Genomic DNA, 13,050 nt, shown 5'->3' with positions numbered 1-13,050 from the left:
ACAAAACAAATAAGACAGGAGCTTTTTAGTAAGAATGTAATTAGTCAAGTAAGAAAGCAGGCAGTTTTGAGTAACGTGCAAGTAGCTGTACTTCCATACCCCTCTGACTCCATGTCTAGCGCTGCACTGAGCTCTGTCAGTAACAGACCCGTGAGGTAGTGTTGCTGCTTGAATTCAGGAGAAAGTTCAAACAGAGCCAAGATCCTCTGCTGCTCCTGGAAACTGCATGAGCCAGAACTCTGAAAACATAGATAAAATGAAGGAGTGGCAACAAGATTAGCGTAAAAATGTTTCTTAATGGAAAATAAAGCACTTTTTCAACAGAATTTTTCACTAAAAGAAAACTAACAAACAAAACAAAACTTAATCTTATCTCATCTAGTCAGTTAAATTACTCCCAAAACTCCCGTTCTGTGTTTGTATTTTTCCCAGTTATCTTCTCCTAGATGGCCAATCCTTACTTTCCTTAACATTTTTGCAGCCACATTAATATTCCTGTATAAATAAATTCAACTTGGTAAAGCGGTAACCCGAGTGTCCAAATAATTCATGTAAAATTTGCACTGGCGAGTGGGCGAACCTGTGAGGAGATGGATGGACACGGTGAGGCGGGTGCGGAGGCAGGGCTGCTGAAGAAGAGGCTCAGGTTGAGATAGTGCTCATGACTGCACAGGATTCGCAGGAACTCTAGACGCATGCTGATCAGCGTCGGCATTGAAACACTCTTAGCCGACATCTAAAAGTGAAAGGGAGCATGAAAGTTTATTTTTCCAGAATCAGCATCTGGAGGGATATAATTATTAACATTAATCTGTTATTTTACCTGATTGCAATAGTTTTTCACTAGGTGGAATACAAATCCTCTGTCCATGAGCGACATCAGGTCATAAAGGAAAAAAGCCAGGCTGATGTTGACTTTCTCTGCTTGCTCTACCTCCTAAAACAACAGTCAACAAACAGCAATCAGGAAGCTGCACCAGATGGATCTTACTGAGTATCTAGCTGTGTAAGCTGTGCTCTCGATTCCACAGAGGCAAATATAATTAGCACTCCCAACTTCCTGTTGTTTGGAGGACATCGACAACATGTACAGTCAGGTTGAAATTGCCTCTCTCAACACAACCCAGGAGGACAGAAGGTACACGAATGCGCTCGGCTGCAGAGTTTGCAGATCGAAGTCAAATTGATTAGGCTCAGAAGCGCACGATTTATTTTCGTCGTCATCATTACTAATGTTTCTTACCTTTTGTTGTTTGACCAGGATGGTCCCAATCTCAGCTGTAACCACAGAGACAATTGTGGTGATGTCATCTTTAAATCGGTCAGAGAAGCGACTTCTGCGAGGAATATTGTACTTGTCCAGCTGGGACACATGCTGAGCCATGCTTTTCACCTGTTTAAACCATAACACACCCATTGATAATTGTTAAGAAAAGGTGAAAAACGCAATCTTTGATTTTTCTTTTTGTTAAAAAGGTGGCCTGATAGTTAAAGAGGGCAGTGTTTGATTATTTTATCATCAGCTTCTATTTTCAAATCAACAAGCCTATCAAGCCACGCAAAAATCCCTAATTTAATTAAAGTAGGCAATGAGGTTGAGGGCAGAAGCATAAATAAGCAAGACGAATTGAGTGAATGAGCATGAATGTCAGTGATGACACAGCTGAATTGCAAAACAGAAAATAAATTGTCAAGTGTTTTTTGTAATTTATTGCCTCGGGCGCTTTCGAACACCCTCTTAATATTCATACAATACTACCACTATCATTTATCTTTGAAGGTGTTTGGCCATGAGGTCACATTTGCTTGATATGACTCATTTTTATAACTCAGTCTATTTATCATTAACATCTGTGGATGCCTTCCCTCTTGCAGAGAGGCATAAAAATAAACACTGACCAGCAGCTCAAAGAAGAACCAAGCGTATTTGTAGGCATTTTCTCTGCAGACCCCGGTGCTGACAACCATTTGCAGTGCCAGCTCCTCATGAAATTGCTGCAAGAGAAAAAATACAAATGCTTTAATTCACGAGAACCCGTCTTACCCTGATAGCAGGTAGAGAGCATAAACAGCTCCAATATCAGTGTCACTAGTGTCACACTGCCACCTTGTGGTCATAAGGGTGAACTGGAGGATGAAAGTATTTGTTTAGCTGTGTTACAGGATGTTTGAGATAGAAGTAATGTTGAAATAGAACACAAAAAGCAAACACAGCTTTTATGGTATCGTTCCATGTACTGCTACAGAATAATTTTTCAGTCACTGCAGTGTCTCTAACGTATAATAGAGATGACTAACCAGAATTTCTACTTCAAAAACTAAAATAACAAGGCTTTTCATTTATTCTTAATTGAAAGCAATTCAGTTAGACATTAAAACCCATATATGTTTTAGCCTTTATTTACAGCTACATACAATGTTTTTAAAAAGACATTATGTGTTGCCTTGCCCTTGTGTACTGTAACTGTCTTGATTGGAGACTTTAAGTAAGGCTCTAACAATGAATAGCAGTGAAACAAGCCTGCACTGATAAATTCTTCTGTACACAATAAGATTTCACCTTTGATGAAAACAACAGATATCCATCAGTTTAGATAAAGTCAATGTTGATACAAATCATTAAAAGGAAATATGTTACCCAGTTCATACTCATTCCTTGCCGTTTTCTGTATCATTATTTTCCGTCTCTAATTCTTTTATAAAAATGTAATTGCATTGCTACATAATAAAACGGGTCCAAAAAAAGTGAAAGAAAGTAAGAACTTTGAACCTTTCTGTTGGATGGCCTGGTGTTTCCTGATGGGTTCTGATGGTTGTTTACGTCTACGTAGGTGGACATGCGGCTGCCTGGGTTGTTGTGGCCCTGGAGACAGTAACACACAAGTTCCATCACATTGGATGTGATGGATGCATTCATTAGAGTGGGTGTCTAGTGGCCTATTACAATAGCTAATGTACTGTGGGGATGAAGAGCAAATGGCTATTTTGTGTGTATGAAGATGCATGCTGGCATATTTACATACTGTACCCGTACTTTGTGTGTGTGTGTGCTCAATTAGGCAAATTCATACAGTACATTAGCCTAGTGCAACATGGACTTAGTAAAACCTTAAAGAGTATGTTAAAATAAAAAAAGTGGACACAAGCTAAACTAACTTTTCTGTATTTTGCACCAGATCCAGGTTAAGACATGAGAAATCTCAGCTGATGAAGCTGGTCAGTACCTTGGCAGAGAGAATATTTTTGACCTCGTCATCTTCAGCGGAGTTATGCGGTCCTGGGATATCAGGGTTGCTGCTGCTTCTGATCCTGGACTGGAGAAGCATGCTGCCAACGGTGGCAGCCGTGGCCCGACCCATAGTGCTGTATCGGCTCTCTGCTGAAGGTACTGCGCCACCTGTACCTGATCACATGTTCATAGATACAAAAGGAAAAAAGAAACAAAGAAAATTCTTAATACTTGAAACACTCAGAGCAAATATGTTCACAGGAACGACAAAACAAAAGAAATGCATCCTTTTAAATGATGAAGCACCTGGATTCTGCATGTCTCGAGGGGGATCGGGCAGGCGAAACACCCAGTACAGGTAGGTTGCCAAGAGGCTGTTCCTACCCAGCTGGTCCCTGATCAGTTCCTGGCTGTTATGAAGGCTGTTGATGATGGACACCACTGACTCAAAGGCTATCTGTGCCAGATTGGCTGCAGAAAGGAAGCATGGATTAAAAAAAAAAACCAAGTAATTAAATGAGTACAGTGAATGAAAAATAAATCTGATTATTTACCTAATTTAGCTTCAAATCTGATGATTTATGGGATTTTTTTTTTCTTTTGCAGTGTTGGTTAAATAAAAGTACAAATATAAAGTGGTAATCTGTTTTCTGGGGATATATCTTTCACAGTTTTTTCATGGTAGCTCAATAACTAAATTGAGAATATGTTGGGGGAAAAAAATCAACTGGAAAGACATTTTTAAATGTAGCACCACAATCACTGCTATACATCCATTATATACATGATACAATACAGAGTCCACTCACCGGTCTGGCCAGCAATGACCATGGGCTGCATGATGAGAGTGAAGAGTTTATCTAGCACTCGGTGGAGGGAGAGGACCAGAGCCTCTAGACTGGACGAGGACAGGGCTATGATGCTGAGCTTCAGCTCATGCTCCAGCTTGTTCTCTGGAATCTTCTCCTCCCTGATCCGCACAGGGAATGTTACTCCACCTTCCAGTGCATGGCAGAGGGTGAAGAAACGCTCCAGGTGGTTGTCCTGGTAGGGAGAAGGCAGGGTTTGTTAGAACGAGAAGCAGGGAGAGCAAAAGCAACAGAGGAGAGGAGACGGAGAAGGAAACAAATGTACTGCGACAGAGTCGGGACATGCTTCAGGGCGAATGCAACAACAACATGGACACTTGTGGTATGCATGTGTGTACTGATGTATACAGACAGACAGGGTGAGCCAAAAAGACATTCACTGTGTTGCTGTGTTGGTCTGGAGGCATCCAGCCTTCACTCACCTGTGTGTGCACGGATGACACGGCCTGGATTTCAAGGTTGAAAAGTCCCTTGTGACCCTCCATCCACTTCACTGGAGGGACCTGAAGAGGAAGTTTCTACAAGACACAGGAAATATAAATATGACTTTTGTGCCTGTGTTTGCTACTCTACTTACATAATAATAATAAATAATAATAAAAAATAGTTTTAATCTTTTAACAGGAGGATGTTTATACCTCAGGTGTGTGTAGAGAGTAGTTGACAGGGAGACGCTCCAAGATGATGGGCAGACAGTACTGACCAGTCTGCAGTCGATCAATATTCAATATGGGCAGCCACTGCATCAGAGGAAAAAAGACAAATTCAGCATGTCAGCCGAGCTTCAACGATTTAAAAACGCAGCAGTCAGACACACAAATGTCACAACATATTAATAGTAAAATGTCTGGCAACACTTTCCTTTGACAATGATGACAGCGATTTGCCAGCTGAAACACTAAACAGTCTTTTTCTTTGTTCTTAAGATTTGTGATGTGTAAAAGCTTACAGAGTATCCAATGAGCGTCTCACAGCTGCCGCTCTGGTTCTGTTTCTGCTGACAGCTGATGTGGAAGAACGTGAACAGCAAGTGATGCCTCTCCGTCAGACGTGCTGGAAGAGCAATCTTCACTTCCTCATAGAAGTCTGGAGACCTTACAGATGGGGAAATACGGAGTAACAAGAGGAGGCAACGGGAAGGAAACGAGAAAAACAAAAAGATAAATGAAGTCAAGGTACTCGGATTGTTCAAAATAGATAAAAAGACGCTAACACAGTCCAGTGTAACAAAACACAATGTGTCCTTACTTGTTATGGTAGGTAACAGGGGTATAGACTTCACTTAAAAATTCAGGGCCACTCGATTTCCCAAAAATGACCTGAATATAGAGACAGAAGAAGAAAAGAATAAAAAGGTATTTTTAATTTAACATGATAAATTTGAATCCTATGTGTAGACTGTGCTTGACTTGAATGTTCATCTGAACTACTGACCCAAACTGTCAGAGCTTGGGTCAGTAAATAGACAGTGACCAATATATCAGCCGATATTCGCCATCTGCTGAAATGGCAATATCGGCATTTATACAGGCTGACAGCAGTCAGACTGTACAATACCCCACACAGGATAAATACTGTTTAAAAACACATGTATATATTATTGTTACTCCTGCTGCACATTATGTACAAATAAAAATAAAAATCTTGGCATATTTAACTGTATATTGTAACCATCTGTGCAGAGTTTTAGCTTTTTTCTTGTACAATATTTATTTATCTATTTTTTTCTACTTTAAAAAACTAATAAATCTCTAATTCAACCTTTCTTCCTGTCCCTTGTGCTGCTGGAACAAGTGAATTTCCCCAGTGTGGGATTAAATAAAGTCTGTCTTATGACTATTGAGGTTGCATAGTTTATCCACCAGAGGGCATTTTGCAACTTCCCTGTTGACAAGCAGCTGGGAAATAATTTGTGAGAATAAAACAATTATTAAACTGCACTTTCATATTTTATTTGATTTTTAAAATCACCAAATATCAGTAAAAGTTAAGTTAAATCAGTTTTAGTGTAAAAATGAGTGACAGGTAATGAACAACAGCACGCACACACATAGCCGAGCCAGGATCCTCTCCACTCATAAACTGGATTTTGATGGTAATATTTCTTGCCGATGTCAACCTGTTGACAAAGTTGAGCCTCTGGGGGTAGACATAGAGCAGATTCCTGCACATGCAAAGGGAGAGAAACTGTGTCAGGAACACTGTTGGCTTAGAAAAAACAGTCAAATAAATAAATTATGCTACACTTTATGTAAACCAAAGCAGTTTGATTATTTCTCACTAGATGGCACTGTCTGTACAACAGCTGCAGGGCTGATGGACAGTGATGTCAGAGAAATGTAAAGCCAACCAGTAATTATCTGTGTTCTTTTGTGGGTTTAATTCAACATTGTAATCTGTTGTGAAACCTGAAATACAGGAAAACACCAAAGATTCCACTGAACACTTGTTTAGAGAACACCAGCATGCAATTACCGAGACTTGTTCATGCATGGTTTTTTTTTTTTAGATTGGAGTACTGAGAAGAATTAAATCCCCATTCTTGACTCTGTACTGTTAACTGACTGATGGTAATTTAGCAGGTGGCCTGGATGGAAATGCCTAAAAATATAAACTACACTAAAAAGGAGAACAATTTCTAATGTCAGCTCTTGAGTGATCTTGTTGAGCGAGAGTTCATGTTGCCTCTGGCCCTTTGTTCGAAATGTGCTGCCTGTTTTAACAAAGAAACCCGTTTATATTCTTAGCAAGAATAACTTGTTGTTGGGCTTGTTTGCTTTTCATCCCTTGAAGGTGCAAGGCTTGCATAAGTAGTTTCCTTTTCTCTAAGAAAGCTAAAGTCACAAAAAACATTCAGGACACAGAAACGCAAAGAATAAAAAATCCCATAATCTCACATTTAAATGTTTAAGGAGCATGAGTTTATTTGCCAACATAGTGCATACTCCAGCCCACCTGTAGATGTTGTGAGGAACATAAACCTCACTGGAGGGGAACTCCAGCACCTCCTTAATGAGACGAGTGCTTTTCTCAGCCACAGGTTTAAGAGGGATAAGCTCAGTTGACAAACATGATGTTGGTGTATCGTTGACTGGAGACATGTCCAATTTTATGGTACCTAGAAGATGCAAAGGTCAAAGGTCAGTAACCTGCATATGCAATATCCAGAATAAAGCCTATGATATCATTTAATAATATATAAACTGGCACACTGCTTTTTTGTCAAGAGCTGGATGAGAAGTACCACTGGTTTCGGTGTCCTCTTCAGGAAGCAACCGCAAAGCTTAGTAACAAAATATACCGACTTGAAATTTAAAGCATGCTATGAACACACATTTTAGCTCTTTTAAAAAATTATTTGTAAAGTGTGACATCACTGTGCTGTGTTTTTGCAATTTCCTGTACCCAAACGCTCTATATGGATGAAAGTATCAGGCTACAGGTGCTGGTTTAACTGAGTTAAACAGGTGACCTATGTGATTTAAAACTATTGCAGAGGTCCAGGTCTCTCTCTATCCATCTTTCCACCGACAAATTTTATCAATTTTCTCTGCAGCAAAAAAGAAAAAGAAAACATTAACAATAAAAATATACTCATGTAATGAGTGATAACCTGGTATTGTCTTGATTCTCTTCTGTGGTTTCTTCATCTCAGTCAGGGACTTGAGCAAATCCTCATCGCTTAGACGATCTCCTTCCTAAAAAACACAGTGATTTTATTTATTTATTTATTTATTTATTTTAAATGAAAAACCCAGATGACAAGGACCAAATGAACCATTAGAGCAATAAAAAATATACAAACATTGGAATATGCATGTAATTTTTCACAGTAATAGCCCTACAGGTTTGAATAATAGAATCTGATGAAACACATAGGATTTTTATCAAAGTCCAAGATGTAAACACAAGCATGTCTGTCTGGGAAACTTTATCTTTATCTGGTATCTCACTGCATTTCAAGCATTTTCACAGATTTATCCATTTCTTTGCTTGGGCAGCAGACAAACCTGTTTGATGATGGTGGAGATAGTGATGGTGGCAGGCTTGAAGCCAGAAACGTTGCAAAACGGTTCATCGATGGTACTGTAACGTTCAGAGTTCCTCCTAGGGAGTCCTCTCCGGTCAATGCTGCTGGATTTTCCTGAGGGAAAAAAAATGTCAAGTGTGATACTAAGCTTCAAGGACTCTTAGGAAATGCAGTCAAATACAAAGTGATCAGAAGGTAAGATGACGCTAGCACACACCTCCTTTTGTGTTCTCAGAGTCTGTGATGTCACGCTCCAATGTAGCAGAGCTGATCACTTCCATTATATTAACAGTTGCCCAGGCAAATGGCATGCGATAGCGACCCAGCCTCTGGCAGAAACTATCCGCCTGGTTCCGCAGCTTCTCAATTTTGTCCTTGTTCTGACCATAAAGACATAAATACATAAATAAATACATAAATAAATAAATAAATAAATAAATAAAGTTAGCCATTTTGAAAAACATCAGCTCCAGAATCGTTTTACATACCCAGCAAGTATTAATAAGAGGCTAAAAGGTAAACCGGAGAGCATTTTTTTGTAAATAATTTGACTGTTTGCTCTGCATTCATTACCTTTCCAGAGTCACATTCCCTCAGTGTCACGTAGGGGTCGACACAGTCACTGATCTCTCCCTGCTGAAGGACCTTTTCAATCTGAAACACGGAAACATTAATTATATCAAGGCCACAGCAACAGTTTACGATGAACTGCACAAACTCTATATTACTGCTGACTCTTCTTCAAAACTCCAATGACTCTAACGACACTGCAGAGTCCAATTCATAACTGATAGTGTCCCATTGTGTGTTTTTCTATCCAGGTATGCCTTTACTGCTTTGGTAGTGTGTTTGGTATCTGTGTTGTACTGAAAAATAAAGCCACTGCTAATCAGATGCTTTTTAGATGGTACTACATGATAGATCAAAATCTCCATGTTCAAAATTCCCCACATCACTTGCTGAAATGCAGCTAAACTATAACAGAGCCTCCACTGTGTTTTATTAATGCCTTTAAGATACTATTCATCCGCTGCATAGTATATTTGCTTTTTTTTAGGCCTACCAATAGATTTTCTCATTACCTTGATGACCAGATATATATCTGTGGAAGGGTAGGTGATAGAGAAGATGGCAGATTTGGCTGTCGAGGACGGATCAATGTGGTCAGTGTGATTTTTCAAGAAGTTCTTAAACTGTTCAGAGTTCAGGTCACAGTAGAAATTCTCAGATATCTGCAGGGAAACAGATGAAACATTTTACTTTGGAAAACAGAAAATTGTCTTCTTACCAAAATTAAATCCAGGATTACATTTGTTTTGGTAATCAGGGCATAACAAACTGGAAGGTTTCTGATGAGAGACTGAAAGAATACATTAATCTAGGTGATTAGTTTGATGTAAACCAAATGTTCATCTGTTCAGCCCGCTTTGCTGTTTCTCTTCTCACCTCTATAATGACCTCTGTGTAGGAACACAGATGTGGGCCGGCCTGTTATCTGTCATGTGATCCTATTCACTGGAAAGCCAATAACTACTCTACCTCATTCTGCTTATCCCACAGGGCTTCCACTACACTGACCACACCAAGAAGCCTCTAGAAAGCCAAACTTGGCTGATAACTAAAATCCTCAAAGCAGCAACTTTATTCAAGATAAGCACAAGAAAATTTTCAATGATGATGACTTCTGGCATACTTCCATGCTTGTGTAACATGCCAAAAGGACAAAACTCGGCACAGATTCTGAGACGGAAACGACCCAGTTAACTTAAGAAAAAGAAAAAGAGCCACACTCTCCCTGTTACTGAAAAATGACTTCTTGGAATCAGAGAAATAATAATCTTGGTAATCAAAGCCAGCTGACTAAAATATCCTCTGTTCATAAAGAAAAAGGACGAGTGTTAAATGAGTCAACATTTTCAGTAAATCCTAATAGCATTCATTTGAAAACTTCAAATTTTGATGTAATGAGACACAAGGAATGTAAAAACCTCTTCAACATGATATTTTTAACCCCCAAACACCATGTCCGTGACTGACTGACACACACAAACACTAGCACACACTGTTTCAGGACAGATGATTAACATTTTCTGATGGAGAGCACTTGCAAACACCCTGTGTAGCCAATTCAGCAGCTGGACGCTACAATGACTCCTTTTGCAGCTTCATTCAAACACAGATCTGAGTGGCAAATGTTCAGGCAGACATCTGACAGCCGCTTCCTTTACAAATATTAGACAATATAGCTCCATAAATCCATTAGACTGTTCTTTCAAGGCCTCTGCTTTTCTGAAGTCTTGCCAACTGTGGTTTCATTATTGCGTCCTCCCACTTGGCTCCAGTCAGTCGAGTAAAATGTGGCTTTCCTTGTGTTGCAAAGTAACACCAGGAAAACAAACGAAGAAAAAAATAACTAATGGATATTCCTTTTTGCTAAAAGAACATAATGTTTTGTTTTTTGCCTACTCATAAACCTCTGCTTACATTCATGAATATTGCATCATAAGTAGGCCACTTGTTAGGTCAAATCCCGTGTCTGCACCTTGGCTTATTGACCAGAGAGACTTTGATTTATACGAACATCTGCACAGATGTGAAACAACGGAAATGACGTGAACAAAACCAAACAAAACCTCCGTGAGGCAACGAGGGATGCGGGAAAACGAAGAACAGCAAGTAAGAAAACAGAAGATAAGGCTCTCATAAAGAAAACAACTTGCACTGAGCACTGCAGAAGAAAGAGAAAAACAAACAAGATAAAGTAAAAGTGAACAGTTCAGAGATTAAAAAAAAAAAGAGGCCTTAACAACAACTGACAAAACAAGCTTGACAGTTTCTCCTTCGTTTACAGACGCACTTTGTGTTTACAGTTCAAATTCATGTTTACAGACACAGTTCATTAACTAGTATCTAGTCAGTGTAATAAGCTGGAAATTATACTAACCTCTGCAACGATACACTTCAGCTCAGCACATAATAAAAATCAGTCACCTTTAACAAAATGCATGACACTGTCACACTTCAGCGCTGCTCTTAAAGTCTTCCAACAGAACCAAAAACAACCCTTGTTTATGTCATATTAGTATGTTTCATTGCAAGAAATATTTCACTGATTCTGACCCAAGACCAGGTTAGATATGGCCCAGTTTTGAAAATTGTGATGTATTAAATTGTCCTATCTCACCCAACAGAGTATCTTAGAGCCATTAGTCCTCCAGGCAAGCCAGAGTAAATCAGGGCAGCACAGATGAGAGGGCAAACCCGGTGGCTAAAACCTCGTCTTATGTGAGAGATCCACGAGCACTTAATCCTTCCAACCCCTACTATTATCCAGCTGTGTAAATCCCCAGAAAACAAACAAACAGCCACAGCTCAGAAATGCTTTACTGCAAAAATAATGTGCAGTATTAGTAGATACAAGGCCAAACATGACGACCCCCGAGGCTATAAATTTCTGAGGATGATGAGACATAAAACCTTATAGATTACAGTGATCCCTTACTACACAGCAGAGCTGACTTTCCAAAGCCACTACAAGACTGCGCCAGATCAACAAGATGCAAATAACATGCAAAAGCTACCTTTAAAACTGTGATTTTTATTAAGTATACAATACTTGTAACTACTGGTTTTTGATATTCAGTCTTGTCCAGCTTGTAACCCATTATAAAATACACAGCAAGTATCCAAACCATGTGACTATCTATCAGTGTTGAGGATTGATATGTGACCAGTAATGTTTTATTAAACATTAGCAGGATTGTTATGGTGGTTGTTTGTCGTGTGATATCAAACAGTCCCCAGCAGTGTGCTCAGTTACATTAACAGTCTCTAATTTTATGGTAGTTTCTTTGTTAATGGAAAGAGACAGAATATCAACCAAAAACCCAGAAAAAAAACCCCCACATTACATAAAAGTATAATACGTATCAACTTATATTATCAATTATTAATTGAATAGCATGAGTAGCTATTGAGCATTGAGTGAAACAAGTATTTGATGCCCAAGCAAAACATGACTTATTTTACAGTAAGCTGTAAGATATTTCTTAAAGTAGGTCACCAGGTGTGCACTCAGGAGTGATACTGGACCACTCCTCTTACAGTTTCCTGGTTTTCTCCAAACACAGCGGTTTGAGCTGATGCCAAAGAACTCTAGCACAGTTCAGAAGGCCTATACATGTACGAGCCTTCATGAGCAGAGGGACCTTGCAAGTGCTACAAGATTTCAATAGATTACGCTGTAGTTTGTTATCTGTGGTGTTCATGGTGCCTTCAGACCATTAACACGCAAGGAGCGTGTTTTGGCAGTTTTGGCAGATCCACCATCTTTCTCATCATTACCCTGTGAGAAAAGATTTATCTTTCTTCCCTTTCCGAATTGTCGCACCACGAGTTGTCACCTTCTCACCAAGCTTCTTGTTGACAGCCTCATAGTCCATTCCAGCTTTGTGAAGGTCTACAGTCTTGTCCTTGACATCCTTTGACATTTCTTTGGTCTTGCCCAATCGTGATGGAGAGGTTGGAATGGAAGAAGCTCATTTTGTGGACAGGTGTGCTTTATACACATAACAAGCAATAGATGTAATGGAGTGGTTGACTGTGGGAGCAGAATTCTGTCAATGTGGGGTTTTTGGGGGGATTTTTGGTTGATATTCAGTTTCTCTCCGCTAAAATGAAACTATCATAAAAATGAGAGACTATTAATTTCTTTTAAAGTGACCAAACTTACATATTCAGTCAGGGATAAAATAATTATTTCTCCCAGCTGTGTGAGAAAATGCTAAAATACACAGCAAGTATGCAAACAAGCAGAGAGTCCCAAGACTGAGGAAAGTGTTTTTTACTGTTATTCTTTGTTGCTTATCACACACACACACACACACACACACACACACACACACACACACACACACACACAC

At 39.3% G+C, this 13,050-nt stretch overlaps 1 protein-coding gene across 5 annotated transcripts in view; it reads right to left on the bottom strand.

Moving 5' to 3' along the window:
- The window catches only part of dock8 (dedicator of cytokinesis 8), a 52,633-nt gene that overhangs the window by 16,929 nt on the left and 22,654 nt on the right, over window positions 1-13,050 (bottom strand). For 4 of the 5 annotated variants that reach the window (XM_042219490.1, XM_005918975.3, XM_005918973.3 and 1 more), the window contains 20 exons: window positions 9,211-9,360; window positions 8,702-8,782; window positions 8,346-8,508; window positions 8,109-8,242; window positions 7,712-7,796; window positions 7,054-7,216; window positions 6,145-6,262; window positions 5,347-5,417; window positions 5,048-5,192; window positions 4,737-4,838; window positions 4,521-4,616; window positions 4,039-4,273; window positions 3,536-3,700; window positions 3,225-3,403; window positions 2,771-2,863; window positions 1,900-1,995; window positions 1,244-1,393; window positions 824-937; window positions 581-736; window positions 100-239 (listed from right to left, as the gene is read on the bottom strand). In XM_042219490.1, coding sequence (XP_042075424.1) covers window positions 100-239; window positions 581-736; window positions 824-937; window positions 1,244-1,393; window positions 1,900-1,995; window positions 2,771-2,863; window positions 3,225-3,403; window positions 3,536-3,700; window positions 4,039-4,273; window positions 4,521-4,616; window positions 4,737-4,838; window positions 5,048-5,192; window positions 5,347-5,417; window positions 6,145-6,262; window positions 7,054-7,216; window positions 7,712-7,796; window positions 8,109-8,242; window positions 8,346-8,508; window positions 8,702-8,782; window positions 9,211-9,360 — 2,636 coding nt within the window. The remainder of the gene's footprint in view (window positions 1-99; window positions 240-580; window positions 737-823; window positions 938-1,243; window positions 1,394-1,899; window positions 1,996-2,770; window positions 2,864-3,224; window positions 3,404-3,535; window positions 3,701-4,038; window positions 4,274-4,520; window positions 4,617-4,736; window positions 4,839-5,047; window positions 5,193-5,346; window positions 5,418-6,144; window positions 6,263-7,053; window positions 7,217-7,711; window positions 7,797-8,108; window positions 8,243-8,345; window positions 8,509-8,701; window positions 8,783-9,210; window positions 9,361-13,050) is intronic. The other variant, XM_005918974.3, reaches the window with a different exon arrangement.

The sequence above is a fragment of the Haplochromis burtoni genome, unplaced genomic scaffold, assembly GCF_018398535.1.
Source record: "Haplochromis burtoni strain Fernald_Lab_line unplaced genomic scaffold, NCSU_Asbu1 Contig_34, whole genome shotgun sequence".
Lineage (NCBI taxonomy): Eukaryota > Metazoa > Chordata > Actinopteri > Cichliformes > Cichlidae > Haplochromis > Haplochromis burtoni.
The sequence above is the reverse complement of the archived record's forward strand: the minus strand, read 5'-3'. Positions and strand labels throughout refer to the sequence as shown.